This window comes from Anomalospiza imberbis, chromosome 21, assembly GCF_031753505.1.
Source record: "Anomalospiza imberbis isolate Cuckoo-Finch-1a 21T00152 chromosome 21, ASM3175350v1, whole genome shotgun sequence".
NCBI lineage: Eukaryota > Metazoa > Chordata > Aves > Passeriformes > Viduidae > Anomalospiza > Anomalospiza imberbis.
In genome coordinates, this window is record NC_089701.1 from 6,049,337 (window position 1) to 6,065,584 (window position 16,248).

At 46.5% G+C, this 16,248-nt stretch overlaps 1 protein-coding gene across 5 annotated transcripts in view; it reads right to left on the reverse strand.

Annotated features, from left to right (window-relative positions):
• The window catches only part of EEIG1 (estrogen-induced osteoclastogenesis regulator 1), a 38,002-nt gene that overhangs the window by 6,643 nt on the left and 15,111 nt on the right, over positions 1-16,248 (reverse strand). For all 5 annotated transcript variants that reach the window (XM_068211437.1, XM_068211440.1, XM_068211439.1 and 2 more), the window contains exons 3-10: positions 9,725-9,845; positions 9,369-9,398; positions 5,713-5,829; positions 5,192-5,238; positions 2,549-2,700; positions 1,330-1,434; positions 884-1,073; positions 572-693 (exon numbers count right to left, since the gene is read on the reverse strand). In XM_068211437.1, the coding sequence (XP_068067538.1) occupies positions 572-693; positions 884-1,073; positions 1,330-1,434; positions 2,549-2,700; positions 5,192-5,238; positions 5,713-5,829; positions 9,369-9,398; positions 9,725-9,845 (884 nt within the window). The remainder of the gene's footprint in view (positions 1-571; positions 694-883; positions 1,074-1,329; positions 1,435-2,548; positions 2,701-5,191; positions 5,239-5,712; positions 5,830-9,368; positions 9,399-9,724; positions 9,846-16,248) is intronic.

The following is a 16,248-nucleotide window of genomic DNA, read 5'->3' on the forward strand; positions in this document are numbered from 1 at the left end:
AACTTAACAGAAAACCTCAGATAAAAAAAAAAATCAGATTAAAGGTTGATTTCTATGCTAAACTGGAAAATGAAACTGAAAACAAAAGCAGTTACATGTGACTGCAATGGAGAAAACCCCTTCTTAAGCTCTCTGACAGACCTGATCACCAGCACATGGTAACCCATGTTTCTGTAGAGATGTGCTGCTTCCCCTCCGGTTGTGCTGTCCTCTTCAGATAAATACCCTTGGCCTGACCCTGGACGAAGGCCACTAGAGCAGTGCAGACAGCTGATGCAACTGATCTCCACTGTGCTGAGAATCAGTATTTTTCCTCTCTCTCCCTGCATGTTTGAGCTACTATTCAATCTCTGCTGTCATGTGTGGAGCAGCAGCAAGTGCTATCTGTAAATACATGTGCAGCTCACAAATCCATGTGGTTTATCAACCACAGAAACACCCAGCAAGCACTGGAAGCAAATAGCTGTCAAAAGGATAAGGGAGCCCACGGCAGAACAGATCTGACTGTAAACTCTTGGCAGCCTTGCAAAAGGAACAGCCCAGACATCCCCTCTGAGGCTTCTCCACTCACCTTCAGTATTGCTGACATCTGTGAAGTCCTGACTCTGCATTATTTTCTCCACTATATCATCAGCATCAATCCTGGTGTCGTCCACTCGGGTTGGGTGACTCTCCATTGAATCCTTTTTTCTCCTGGCAAGAGGAAATCCAGGAAAAACTTACTCAGCTTTTCAAGACACAGACTTCTACATAATGTCCTGCTTTTCTTGGCCACAGTCTCCTTCCTCCTCAGCGGCCACAATCTGGTCCACTGCTGCCTGAAGACAAAGGAGCAGGTTCTTTCTCCTTCCCAGAGAAAGGTCTTTGCTCCGCTGTTACTCACCGGGAGGGTCTGTCCAGCAGGAGGGGTGGTCTGGGGGGCCGAGGTGGCTTCTCCAGTTTGTGTTCCCTCTCCCCCTCAGGATACTCCACGGTCATGCTGAGCCCCCCCGAGGCGCTGCTGCTGGTGGACGTGTTCCGGCGGTGGGTCAGGTCGGACATGCTGGAGGAGCGGGAGTGCTCCGTGCTGTAACCTGCCAACACACAGGACCACAAACCTCAGCTGCTGCTGCTCCCACTCCTGGCAGCACAGCTAACGGGCAGGGAGCTTCACAGCAGCACTTCTGCTCCTGCACACAGAGGTTTAAACATCTATGAGCTCATCTGCAGAGACTGAACAGGAGGCCAGTATTACAGAGCAGGGCGAGAGAGATGGCTGGAAATCACTCTCACAGGAACTTGCTGCAGGGAAGGAAAAGGGATGGCAGAGCTGTGTGGATCAGTGGTTACCAGAGATCTTGGACTGCTGGCTGGCATAGCTCGAGTTCCGTGAGTGCCCTGAGTGGAAAACTTCCTCTGGGCTGGACAGGTTCTGATCCGACTCTTCTGGGACACCTGCCAAGGAAAGGAGGACACTGCTTACCCCATAACCAAGCACTGATCAGCTGGGGGTGAAGACTCATCTTGGAATGACAGATCAAGGAAAGGGCAGTCTACTGGCCAGAGCCCTGCTGCACAGGCCAGCACAGGGCTTAGAAACACTCAGAGAGTAGGGAAGACCACAGTGAGCTCTGTCAAGTCTGTCACTATTTCTATCCAGCACATGAATTTACAAACATCTCTGGGGCTTGTAGCATCTAGAGGGACAAGTAGTGTCTGAAACTATCCATAGTTAAAAGCATCAAGCTAAGTAAGACCAAGTAAGCATCAGATGGCCACTGGCAGTAAAGAATTTCAACCTCTGTATGGGTGCTTCTGTTACCACCTTTCCCTTTCTATTACTTGTGAGAGAGCCTGCAGCATTTAAATAATCTCTGAATTTGATACCGACCCTTCAGCATAACCCCTGCTCCTTTGCTAGTCCTGCTTGTCTCTCTGGATAAGCAGGAAGCTTATCCAGAAGTGCACAAATGTAACACATTAGCCAGCTTTTTAAGAACACCACTTGCACCACGTGCTCTGTCAACTGAGGGGATGAGACTCGAGTGCTATTTTGGTGCCGTGTATCTGCCTGCACATTTGGAATGTGCTGGGAAGGAAAAAAACTGATGTGAAAATGCAGTGCCCTTGAAAACAGGCTCATACAGAAGCCAAAGAACTGCATCAGCAGCTGGAACAAGGCCACTAGACCTTAAACCAACTTCTAAAACCTTCAGAGGAACTTTTCTAGAAGATAAGTCTGAGCAACAGAACAACTGAGTGCAGAACAATGGTAAGTGTCATTGAACACAGTGGAAAGCAGGGATGAGTGCAGAGCATGAATTATTAAATCCCCAGCAAAAAGAACAAATGGCTTTATCTCCACTAACAGAAATATGCATGTGGCAAATATTCAACCTTCCTCTCCCCACTTAGATGGTTCGGTTATTCTCAATGAGCAATGGCGTTGAGGAGGGGTGTGGGAAAATATGAAAAATTGAAGAGTTTCTGTGCTTGCAACTGCTGGGATAAACAAAGGAGTGTCCAGGCACAGCCAGACATTGCATGGCTCCAGGGTGGGCATTCAGACCTGAGCTGAGAATGGCAGTTCTTGGCTTGGCCTGGCGCAGGGAGCCAATTGTGGAGGAGCTGCTGCTGCTGCTGGTTCCCTCGCCCTTGCAGGTCAGCTGCAGAGTAGAGTCCTGCCCCGGGATGGTGATGGATTTGGCGGTGGAAGGAGGCCTGGAATCAGAAGGGAAGGAGGTTACAGACTGCCAAGCAGGGAGCAGGCATCATTCTGTCCATCCCACCCTTCTCAGCAGGGGGAAGCTGGCAGCCCTCTGACCAGCAGCTCAAATGGGATGTTGGGATTTGTTCTCCTACATGCAAGACTTGTGTCTTCCCTACCTTGGATTGCATTACAAGAAAAATCAAGTTTTTGAGATAAATTGAGGCAAAAAGGGGCCATTCATTCATTTATACAGGACAGCAGGCTCAGAACTTGCACTGTCTTCCAGGACACCATCCAGAACTGCCCTTTCACCCCCAACATGTGTCCACTGGCCAGCTGGCTTCACAAACAGGAACCAGTTTGCTGTTGTCCCACTCTCAAGTCCAGCTTCTTACACCTCTTTCTAAAATGAAACCTTTTATCCCAGCAACCCTGTCCCCCTGTGAGACCACTTTTACAGCAATCAAATAACCTTTCCCTTTTTTAACTGACTATTAAATTCCCTTTCAGTGAAACTAAAGTGTTTTTCCAGCTGTCAGAATTATTTTTCTGGTTATTCTGTGAGCCTGCAACATCCCTTTGTAAATGCTGACTGCAGGGCAGAGCTGTGAGTGCCCGGAGCCCCCTCCCTTCCTCCAGAAGTGCTTTTGGGTGGAAGCCACAGCATGTGCAGCGTGGCAAAGTGAATATTCCTGTTGGAGCCCTAACCTCCCCGTAGCCTGAAGTCTGAACTGGAACTAAAAGATCATATTATGGATTTTAAGTGAGGAGTGAGAAACAAAATCTTTTGTCTCAGTCAGAGCTTCAAGGGAAGATGTTACATGAGAGGGGATCTCTGCAGTGTTTTGGAAGACAGAATATTTAATGTGGGCAGCTGAATGGCTATAAAGCTTTCAGGAAACTCACAGCATGCCTTCACCAGGAAAAAACCCTCCCTAATCACCTTATCAGTGATTTGCATGCACCCAGGTGCTTTGGGGACTTCGCTTCACAGGTTTTTAAGGCTTTTACAACCTTAAGCAAGCAAAGTGTTCCTGCAGCAGCTGTGGGAGCAGCCCTTTGGTCTGTCAGCTCAGCTGCTCTGCCCCTTCCAACAACCCCAGCAGGAGAAGGTTCATGGAATGCTGCAAAAAATCAGTGCTTGGAAGTGATTTCCCAGCACAGTTTAATTCCTGCCTAACCCTCTAATGAGTGTCATTTACCAGAAGCTCTACTGATCAAGGACTATTCCACATGCAAAGTTTCTATTTTTAGATATTTGCACATCATCAACATAAAAGGGAAAAGTGGGAATGACTGCAAAAATCCTTCAAGCAAATTAGGTTTGACTTTCAGACTGAACTTACATACATTAAATGGATATTTATATCCTATTCTGTGTCATTTTCAGGCATTCTAACAGTGGGACTTGCTTCCATTGCAAAGGAGCAACAGGTATTTTTGTCAGACATTATTACCAGACATCCTAGTACCATAGATTTAAAGCATCTGTTACTGCTGTAAAGTTATGGTTTAAGGTACTCAAAACTTCTTTATTACAGCTTCTCCTGAAGCAGAAATTCTTCAGAATTAGATGACACTGATGTTGTGTTCAAAAGTGTCAGAAAATACTGCAGCACTACGAAAGGCCACTCACAAAACAAACCTACCAAAAGTGATGCAGCATTTTTAACAAGAATTTGAGCTAATTTATACACTCCAAGCTAGCTCCTAAAATTAGACCTTTAGCCCAGAATAAAACTGCTACAAGTGCTGGCCTCAAGGTAAAGCTTTCTTCTCTCATACTGTTGGGAGGCAACATGAAATATTCCTTTGGGCACATGGCAGCCCTGCTGCGTAGTCACACACCTTCCAGCACACCACAGCAGGGCTGGGACTGTGATGCTGCACTGTGGTGTGAGGGAAGATGTGGCCAGGATATTTGTTGATTCACCAACAATTCTTTAAGCAGCAAAACTGCTCCCCAGCCTAAGTGTACTTATTCTTTCCTATCATTATGCACTTAAAAAAACCCCACATTACTGCAATTTCTCTGCTAATTAATACAAGTTGTGAGCCCTGTAGAAAAACAATTAAAATGATTCAGCCTTGAAGTATTTTTGTTGCTGTTTCAATCTGAGATCTTTATCCCCCATGGTATGTGCTGAAGCGTGTCCACTTCCAAGACTGTTTTCTTTATTGACCTTTCTCCTCTTGGAGGTCAGTGAAACCAAGCCCAGAGCCATGAGAAATTCTATCCTTCATGCAAAACATGAAGTTTGTAATCAAAATCTACTGGTTTCTAAAACCTAAGTTGCACCATCAAGGAAAATACTGTGCACAGCAATAATCAAAGCTGGGAAAGCCAGAGCAGAGAACAAAACCAATGAATAGCACAGGCTGGCTGTACTTTTCTGGTTGATTCAACCAGTTTTACTGTAGTTCCCAATGTCAAGTGCATCTTTTCCCCTCCCTTCAGCAATTTTAGTGTCTCCCCAGAATGGGGTACAGCCAGGAACTCACGTTTTGAAGCAGGGGTCCCCAGAGAGCAGGGACATTCCAATTGTGACCTAGAGAGGGGACACAAGGCACATCATTAGCCATGCTGCACTGAGCTCCTCACTTCACGACAGCCAGGAGCTCAAGGGCTAGGGGTAAAGATCAGCCAGATCTAGCTCCTTTCCCAGGGAAATCAGCTTCAGGGATTTAGCAAAGTATTTCCCTCCCTGCCCCAAATCCCTGGCATCAGTAACTCCAAGTGGCAGTGGCTCAGCAGGACACCAGCTGGGCCAGGCTGACAATGCCTTGTAACATTTTCCCTCCCTCCTGCTTCCATTTTTTTTTGTCAAAGGTCACTGCTTGGCCAAATCAATGCCAAATTATCAAAGGGCAACTCTGATAATGGGAAGCTTCCCAAGTCAGTCTAGCAGCACAAAAGCAAAATCCTGGCTCTGTACATAACAGGACCATCTCCCCGGCCTGGATCTGTGATCTCCCCAAAGCCCTAAGTAGGATTTCTACTGTGTAAATTCTAGCTGTTGTACCTTTAGGATGGAGTTGTCCTGTCGGGTATTCTTAGTATCATATCCTTCCAGCAAGCAGCAACGGACAGTGGATCCAGAGCCTGCAAATTCTGCCAGGTTTAGATCAGCAAAGCCCAGCTGTAGCCAAGAAAACAATGGAGGGGAAGGTGAGAGAACAGACACTACTCCATAAAGGGATACACAGTGTCACACAGACCAAAGGGACAGAACACATCTGTGAGCATGGGCAGAAACAGGAGCCAGGACACAGAGTGGTGGCTGTGGAGATTCCCTGTTCTTGAGGATGGACAGGGTCACATTCCTAATCCCAAGCTAGATGGACACTTGGAGGCCTTCAGGAAGTCAAGCCCATGTGGAGGAAGGGTGTACAGTAGTGGTGGTGGCCAGGACAGTGTTAACCAGCTTGCAGCCATTGCATAACCAAGGACATGGAAGGCACTAGGTCAACAATGTGGAAAAAACAGAATCACACATACACAAACATAATAAGGCACTCTTTGTATCGGGCCATCCCAGAATGCAGTGGAGCATGTGAACCAGGAGATGAAAGGATATTGTTACAGGGGAAAGTGACACCATCCTGAAAAAAACAACAGACTACAGGCATGGGGAGCTGGAGGCCCAGAGCCATGTGGCACTGCCTGTGCCTCACCCCTTAGAGGCAGCTGCTGGGCTGGGCAGCTCCTCCTCGACACTGCTAAGGTTTAACTAGCAAGAGGTTGGTTTGACAGGCAGAAAGGAAAAGAAATATTTGGAGAGATTTACTTGTGACTTCTCTAAACCTTCTGTAACAAATGGGAAGCAAACAGAGAAGGTGACAAGCTGAAGATCACATGCATTTTCAAAAAGGGCACCGATCCCTCCAGAGTAAATACACACACAATGAAGAGCACCTTTGTTTTCCTGCCCTAATCCCTGGTGTATTAACACAGTGTTTTAAAGAAAAAGTTACAGCTGCTTTTATGCACAGCTTTAGGAACAGAAGGCAGTTGTGCCCCATCTCTTCTGATCAGGAGGACATGCTGTACTCTGTATGTAGCCAAAGCATCCAGGCGTGGAGCATCTGCGTCACAGCAACAGCAGGTCAGCTCCCAGGGGAACAGGGAACACAGGTGGAGCAGCAGCAGGTCATTCTGTGCTCTGCAGCACATCCCTTCTGCCCTGCTGCTGACAGCTGGATGACACAACTGAACGGAGAGCCCCAACAGTGGCACCATCCCATGGAATTGTGGTGCCCCTGTCAGCTGAGGAAGCTGACAGAGTCCCAGCACAAAAAGGTCACTGCCAGAGGAACCCTGGCTACCACTATTCCAAGTCAAAAATCACAATCTGCTCAAGATATATGAGTGAGGGGGAAACAGCAACAAGATTAATATAGGTGCTTCCTTCATCCCATTCTCAAAGGGGAACTTCTGATGGCAAATGAAAAAACAAGTGGGATAGAGAGGGAACCTTTTATCAGCCAAAAAAAAAAAAAAAAAGGAAAAAACAACCTTTCTCCCTCTCTTCTCACTTCTTAAGAATTCCTTTAATTCAAGTGTTTCTTCAGCCCTTGCTGCAGAAATTTTTCTGTCTCTTCTAGCCAAGGGCTATGCTGTTTGCTAATTATTCACCGATAAGGAAAAAAACAGTGAATTTTTATCTCTTAGAGATAAGCAGGACAGAGGAAAGCCACAGAGGGAGATGCAATCCATCACTGTGACAAAGACACAGCACCACCACACCAGGAGAACAGCATGGCACAGGGGTGGCCCAGACCCAGATCCCTCTTCTTCCACCACAGCACTAAATTCTGAGAGGAGATCAACACTGGAGCCCAGAGTGTGGGAGAACCCTCCAGCAACCCACACAGTGTGCTGAGGTCAGAAGCTCTTTCAGGAAGCAGACTCCCAGTATATAGAGGAAAGATCCCTTAACAAAAGGATGTTTTCAGATATAACCTTTGAGAATAGTTTCCTCAGTTTTCCAGCCAGCTGATGGTGTTTCTTCCAGCTCAGGGAAAGAGTCTCTGCTTTATCAGTCCTTCCTGTTGCCTTCCGCTGTGTCACCCCTGACACCGAGGTGACACTCACGTCAAACCCGAAGGTGTGCAAGGCACTGGAAACTCTGCCTGGAGCACAAACAGCCCCATCACCCTCGGTCCCTGCTAATGGGGGACCAGGTACAGAGGGCATTCACAAGGTTCATTTTCCTCTACATCTGCTGCCATGGCTGGAGAAGTTCTCAGCTGAATAGGATAGTTTAAAAAGGTGGGGACTCATGGTGCAGAATGGGAAAATAGCTGCATGGACATGCACCTCAGACTTCTGCTACAAACATTAGGAAGCCCAAATCAGTTCTGTCACAAGAACCTGCCTGGAACAAGCCTAGTTCACAAGGCAAGACTGCAATCTGGTGTGACATCTCTCATTTCTGAGCTGCTTCAGATCATCTTCTCAGAGAACACATCTGACTTTTTCACAGGAGACCAAGCAAGATACCAGCCCAAGACATGACAAGTACTTGAGATTTGGTCTCCAGTTCTGGGCTGGAGGAAGTCAGTCTCTTTTAAATGCCACTAAACACAACTGAAGACTGAGCAAAAAGGAAGTAGGTTAGAACATGACCTGAATAAGGTCTCCAGGTTAAATCTACTATAGAAATGTGCCTTCAGGCTTCCTTTAATTCTGCCTTCCCAAATCCTGCAGAAAGCTTGAGGATGGACATTGCAGGAGGCAAAGGCTGATGCATTTGCTATGTCTCTTCCTCCAGCTATGCTGCTCTCCCTGGACATGCAGCTCTGCAGAATGAATAACCTTCCCACAGTGTGAATTTAGTGAAAGAAAAACTGGTGGCCCTGGAGACTATGTCCTAATCAGCAACAAAAAAGGAACAATGCCACACTGCCTTCTCCCCCCTAGCAGAGCAGAATACAGGAGCTAGTGCAGTAGACCCTTCACAGCCAGGTGCCTCCATGGCCTCAGAAAGGATATTGATGAGAAGGAATTCTTACATGGCTGTGTGTGACCAAAGCATCTGTTTATTAGAAACCAGCACCAGTGACTCATTTTCAGACAAACATCATTTTGGGCACTGTGTGAGCTCAGCTTCTAAGCCAACATTGTCTCTTGATCCAGCACAAGGAGGAGAAGGGGGTGGCCCATTGTCTGTCCCACAGCACAGGCAAGAAAAAGTGAGGAAAAGAAACCAAGACTAAGATCCCTGCTGATCCGTTTGGCTTTTGCCTCGGTGTCTCCTGTGCTCTGGGAGGCAGTGATTTCTGCTGTAGGCTCCTGCCTGCTCTCCTGAGGCAATGAGGTGCCTGCCTCAGCTGGCTGCCATGCTCTGGAGAACAGAATTTGAGTCTGTTTCTTTATTAGAGACATGCTGCCAGAAGCTGGAGAGTTCACATCTGACTCAGAACTTCCCCAAAGTTTGAGGACATGCAGATCATCTCTCCGACCCCCCATCTCGAATCCATATCCAGTGCAATCTGGATCCTGTCCCAGCAAGTTGAATTTCTTGGGAAATCTCTTAACTCAGACTTAAACTAAGAACTAATGAATATCTCTCCAGAATGGTCCACTCAGCAGCCACTGGTTTCTAATGGGTGTAAAGCACTAGCAGGAGACAAGACCATCTTCACTCTGCTCCATTTGCCCTTTCTATGCTCTTACCTTTGAGTAGGTTTTTCCGCCCTTCAGCTCCTATATTGGGAAACAAAACAAAACAGGAAAAGCAGCTATTATATGTGCTGGGGCAACAGGGGGAAAGTCATTACTCAGTCCTGGAATCTGCTCTCAGGATTCACAAGCCTCTCTCTTCAAGGGTTACCACCACCTTGGTCGCTCCCATCCTCCATCAAGGACTCTTCTTGGAGAGAGAGGCTCTGTTCCAGCATATCCTGTCCCAAACAATCTTTCCTTCCCACCACAGTCCACACAATTTTTGTTGCTGCCAAAAAGCAGCCAGTAACCAGCTGCCAGTACACTACTGGTGGTATTACCTGCCAGAAGCAAAGCTGGATGCTCACCTTACGGACAGACACTCGGCAGATGCAGGGGTCCAGGAGCCCTGTGGCAGGGTTGGCACTCATTTTACACACAAAGGTGAATTTCTTTTTCCAGCGGACACAGTTTTCCTGAACTTCCTCTCTATGAGAATGAAAAAAAAAAAAAAAATCAAATAAAGGTACAAAGCCAAATGAAGGCCAGCTATTAAGTATCTTTTTTAATGACAGGCATCCTAGCCCATAAAGATCCTCTGCAACAGCTTGGTTCACCTGAAACTGAACCACACAAAGGTGTTTAGCATCAAGCTTTTCCTAGTCAATACAGGTAAAATCCACCCAGGTTACAGAAATACTAATCATCTCATCAACAGAATTTGCCTTTAAAACTCTCACAAGCTCTCTGACATTTCCTGCTCAGCCGGTTTGGCTCATTCACCGTCCGGCCTGCATGGAGCAAATCTCCATACTCAAACTGGGCTGAAGGTTCACAAGCTTATCTCCCTCCAGCATGTCTGTTTGTACAGCCTCTGCACAGCAAACTGCTCTGTGTCCTGGATGGCCTGTCCTTCCCTGCTCCTCGGGCTGGGACTAAGCCAGTGAGGATGGCCAGCTTGGAGGAGGACAAGAACACATGTGGAAATGCTCCTGGTGCAAGCAGACAGGGTCACACCAAGCAAACACGGAGCTTCAAATCCTGCAGGGGTTCAGCCAGGGAAGAGGTGGTTTTGGTTGCACAGCTTCTGAGCAGACCATCCTGATCTCCAGGGTGAGTGGAGAGGCACATGGCTCAGGAGGAAGAGAAGAAGCCTTCCTGAGTGCAGGAATCACTTCAGGTACAGCTCTGGCTTCCGCACAGCCCTCAGGGGAAGCTGGATTTTACCTCTCCAAGGAAGCTGGTTCAAAGGAGCCTGGAAACAAGGTGTGTGGGTCCTTCCACGAGGCTCTGGTTTCCTACTGAGTCTCTACAGGACCTGATCCATTTATGGCTCAGAGCCTGGCCCTCAGCCAGTTCAGTTCTCAAAGTAATGAGGCCGGGGGAGGAAGGGAAGGCACTGCTGACAGCTGTGAGCAAGCAAATCTGACTCTTATCTCTCCTCCTAGCACAGGACAAAGGTGCAAGGGCAGCTGATAAACTGTTTGCTTTAGCAGGGAAAGGGAGGCTTCCCACCATCTGACCCAGGCAGGGTGTAAGCCAAAGGGACTGGTGGCAAAGGGGAGAGTGATCAGCTTTGGTAGTGTCTCCACTCTTTCTGGGAAGGAAGGGCAAGAAGCTGTAGCTCACATTCCATTAGGGCAACCTCGAGGTGAGCCCAATGGGATAGATCCAGGGATTCAATCCTGAGCCAGGAGGTCCCTGCTGGTCCTCCAAGACATTCTGTGGGACCAAATGTGCCAGCCAAGGCAGACACAGAGAACAGAAAAGGAGTAGCTGACAAAAAACTGAAACCTGTAATCCTCTGTATTGCAGATAAAGGCTGATCATCCCTGTTTAAAACAAGAGAAAACAGAAGGCAACAATTCCTTCAAGGTAGAGAACTTAAATCCCTTCCAGACAGAACTCAGGCTTGCTATTGAAGTCAGTAAAAAGTGAGACATCTAAGTGCCAAAAATACCTTTGAATCTGGGATTATTAATTCAAGATGAGATCTGGTTCTCATTACTCCACTCAACTCACCCCAGCTCTCTCAGACAGGAGGAAGAAACACAACCAGAGGGATTAAAAAGGTTTTGCTTATAATAAAATATTCACCATGCCAGCCAAATTAGACACGTTACTTTTCAAATATGAGTGCCTTAAACCTGTCTCAATAATAAGCATCCTAAATGACCTAAAGGAAGGAAAAACTCAAGATACAGATGAGAAAAGGTATGCAACAGAATGGAAAACCACCTGTGAACACATGCTTCAGAAACACAAGGCAGGTACAGGGGGATGCAGGAAACACTGAATATTTTAGCAGCATTAGTCACCTTTGGAAAGGAACTGCTATTTTCTAGAAAGCAAGGCTAATGCTAAAGCTACTACTGACACCAGAGCTCCACGTGAATGCTGGAAGGCAGCTACAAGTGAAAGATGTTCAGTCAGACAGCAGCACACTGGAGCACACCTTGTTCCTAACCCTGAGCAGAGCTCTAACTCCTGCCAGACAAGAGCTTTCATGGGACTAAGCTCCAGCTCCCAGAGCACATGCCTGGCTCCCAGAGGAGCTGCAGGATCATCAGTGGGATCAAGAGCTGCTCCAGCATGCGAGTTTCCTTACTCAGGAGTTCTTGCTCGTTTTACAATGCAGCCATGATTAAACATCTGCTGGATGCTGCAAAGCCCAATGAAGGCTAATTACTTCAAAACGTGGTAAAAAGTACTGATTAGCAATACAGAGCTCCATAGCTAATTTGCCTTTAGCCTAAGCTCCCCTAACAGACATTCTGCTTCTTATTAAGGATGTTCGTTGGCTTTCCAGAACTGCTGTAGATACCACACAGTGCAAGGGATTAGGAAGAGGATTTGGGGGTGTTATGTTACCCACAGCACTGTGATCATGAACCTCAGCTGCAGGTGCACACACAGCTTAGGGGTTTTGTGCCTTTGGAACAGTCTGCACAGGGCAAGAAGGAGTTTATAAGTCAAAATCCAGAGCTGCTTTCCAGTCACAACTTTCACAATCATTCAATAATGAATTTCAACCATTTTTGGCTTTTTATTTTAAAGGGTGGGGGCTGGGTCTGTATCATTAGACAAGCAAGCAACAGCTCTATTGTTTCAAACTGAACTCTAAAAAATTAGTTCCACATTTCCAAAAGATGGCATGTGGAGAAGCAATGGGTTTGCCTATCCACCTCCCTTCAAGCTATCGTTAGGCTGATAATTAGAGAACATTAAACAGGGGACCAAAAAAAAAAAAAAAATGAGAACTCAGATGATGAGCAGTTTTGTATTTAGCCCTGGAATATTCTCTGATATACAATTATGAACCATCATACAGAAACAAAAAAGCACCCAAGAAGCATGGTGAGGGCTGCACTGAGAGAAGTTTTCTTTCATCTTAATCACAAGGCAACTAAAAGTAAAGCAGAAACTAACAGCTTAAAACCAGAAGTGTCTAATTTTAAGTTTCACTCTGTATTTGGAGAACCAGAAATAGTTCACACCAATGGCAGGTCTAGGTGCCAATGCAACGGGTTTTCAGAAGTTTTATTTTAAAAAAGCTGTCTGTATAATTTTGCAAAAAGACTCCCAGAAGGTTGAATCCCTGCCAAGCTAAGCTTTGCCCTCTTCTGACTTCAGACTTATTCAAAGCTGTGTAATTACTCTTTCCAGACCTAAATATACCTCCTCAGAATAAACCAGTGCTATCCTGTGGCAGCTTTTGTGAAAAGTGGAGTTTTAGAAAGAGCTTTGTGAGGTTTTCTAATCCTGGAGCTGCTCATCTACCTCCAGCTTGAGGAAGAGTTTTTTGCATCCCTCATCCATCATCCTACATTTCAAGAGAAGATTTACCAGAAAAAGAGCAGCTGGAAAATGCTTCACCATGGCATGGTGAGAATTCAAGTAATGGGAATGATGCACAGCAGGGCCCACTGCTTTACCTGCTTTTGGAGAGGCAGCAGTGAACTCCGGGAAGCCTCCAAGGCCACTTTGGGTTGAGAGCTCACACACAGCTCTGGAGACAGGCAGAAAAACTCACAACAAACAGACCTTAAAGAAGAGATGTTTCCCAGCTGTGGTTTAAGTGCCATGGACAGACTAGCACTGTTACAAAAAAGCTACAAGGCTCACTCTGAATTTAAGTTGGTAAAGCAAACACTTCTAGAAAAAGGCCACGTATACATCCCATGCTATCTTAGGCTACTCTCTCCCACATGAAAACCCAGCTAATGAAACACTAGAGCAGAGATTAAAACTTCTATTTACAGACTCAGAGCTGAGTTGTGGGTATCAACCTTCCGACACACCACCCGCTGAAACACTTTTGCCTTGCTGAAGCATTTAGAAAAGCAGATGTTTCACTCTTGCTTTATGGCAGTTGTCACACATAAGACAGTGTCATAAAAAGGCCACAGCCTTACTGGAAGGGCTGCAGCAACAAAAAATAGCTTTTAATGTCAAACCTTGCACTAGAGCAGCGTGTCTCAGTCTGATGTTTCATGCACGGGCAAATGCGGGAAAACCTCAGGCTAAATGGGACAGTACAGAGATAAGCACACACAAAGAGCTTCTTATTCAGATTTACTCCTCCTCGATACACAGAGGGGAAGGGTAAGCTTTCCTATTTCTGATGCTCAGTCCACATGCTCACTGTCCCCCCTCTGAGATGTGGATCTGTGTCAGAGCCTTCAAGCAGAACTAATCCCCCTCTCAGCAGACCTAGTCCTCTGCACCCTCCTCCTCCCTGGTTCACCAGTGCAGCAGGAGCAGCAGCATCTTATCTGATAAGGCACAGGAGAGATAATACCATTTTAAAGAGACTGCCAAGCCAGCTCCCAGCTCAGATTTTAAGTGCAAAGAAAAACAGCCCTTCAAGGGGCCCTGACACAGACCAGCAGTGGGTCTTTTGGGGAGTAAGGGAACACAATCCCTGCAATGCAGGTACAGTCCCCTCAATCACAGAGAAACAAAAGATCGCGTTATTTCAGCATATTGCTCCTGAAAGGCATCTTCTACACCATTTCTTTACACAGCTCTGATTTCATCTGCAGAGACACAGTTAAAACAGTCCCATCTAATCCCCAGCCCTTCCAAAGGCTGAATTAGAGCAGAATCACTGGCACTCCTGTAGCTTGGAAAAGCCTGGAACAATCCTGCATTTTGCTCCAGAGAAGACGGTTACTATTTTAACTAGATTATCTAGTGTAAAGCTGTAGGAGAGACCTTTGGTAAGTGCAAGGAAAAATCCCTGAAAAGCCTGTTTCAAAACTGACTTTCTAGGATGCTCAGGAACCCAAACACCCCGGCATTCACAGCACATCAAAATATATCCCATCCTACTAACACAGCAGGTCCTGCTACAAACACTGCCTAATCACTGCCTATAAAAAACAGGAATTACAAAAGTGGGTGAACATACATATGTAAGACAAAGCAAGCCCTCATTTAGCCATTAGCTGGTTTAGAGTTACAATCCAGAACCTGCAGGTATCTCCAAATAATGGGCTTAGGACAGGGCACTTCACAGCAGTACACATGTTATTAAAGAAAAATGCAGCTCTGAGGCTTTGCCATCCTGATGCCTGGCAAGGAAAAGGAGAGGAATCCACATTGAGCAGGATAGACTGTGGGCAGACACCACAGGAACAGGTCACATCAGTAAAGCTTAGGGCTGCCACCACCTGCTTAATTTTGTTGTCAAGCTCATGGAGGCCAAACACAGGTAGAAAAGCAGAAGCAAACACAATGCAGCAATAGGTGCTGGGAAGCTCAGTGGAAACATATGCCAGGAATGAGAAGTGACACACCATATCCGCTGGGGAACATCTTCCAGAATCATTAAAACCAGCTGGATACACAGTGTATGAAATCCTACTTTAACCTGGAGGCGGACATATGCTTTACAAGTTTACACAGAGGGGTTGTGCCGTCCCTGAGCAGAAGCAGTGCAAGGGCTGCAGGGAACTCCCAACAATAAAGTTACTCTGCTGTGCTTGAGCTTACATCACTGGCCAGAACAACTGCCAACCCAAGGAGCTGGACGTCTCCCCCTCTGCAAACAACCCCGTATTCTCCAGCTGACAAGTGCTGGTTGTTGTTCAGTAGACATGAGCAGTTATGATGGAAAAATGGCTCAGAGACAGATGATGCAGACTGTGTTACTGAGAGAACTAAGCAAGCCTTTGTCATTTGAAACAAGTCTTATTTGGATGTTTCACTGCAAGTGTTTTAAGCAAGGGTTCAGCAGTAAGGTCACTGCATCTACCAACCTACTCACAAAATGAACTTTTGAACTCCCAACAAACCCATTCCAATGGCCTGTGGTGAAGAAGGACACCTACCCTCATCTCCCTTGTGGCATCAGCTCACACCTGTTCAGTTCCTCATTTGCACCAGAGCAGTGAGATGTAAAGGCTCCCTAAAAGCTAAATGTGTACACCAAAGCTTTTAGAATGAACCCGTCACACAACCCAGTGTTTTTGAGGGAGAACAAGGCAAGCTCCAAAACTTCTGCAGGGTTTCACCTGCTGTCTCAGTTCTACCTCACAGCAGGAGATGGACGTACATCCACTCCTGCTGTTCACTGGCAGCTGGGGAGGTGGGGAGAAGTGAACGGGGAAGGAAGAGTCGGGGAAAGTCAGCTCAGGAAACCAGATTCCACTTACGCAGTTAAGAGCACAGGCTGCTTAATCCCTACTTGACTGGACATGAGACAAATACAGGAAAAAGGATTAATGGCAAATGTACAGGGAAAAAAAAAAAGTTAATGGAAGAAACTCCAGCCACAACTGAGAAACCAAGGTAAGGAACAGTCAAGGCAGCTTCACTGGGGGACAGGGGATGATGATGACAGCACTGAGTATGTGAAAGGCAGCTGAGGAAAGAACTGGAGCAAAAA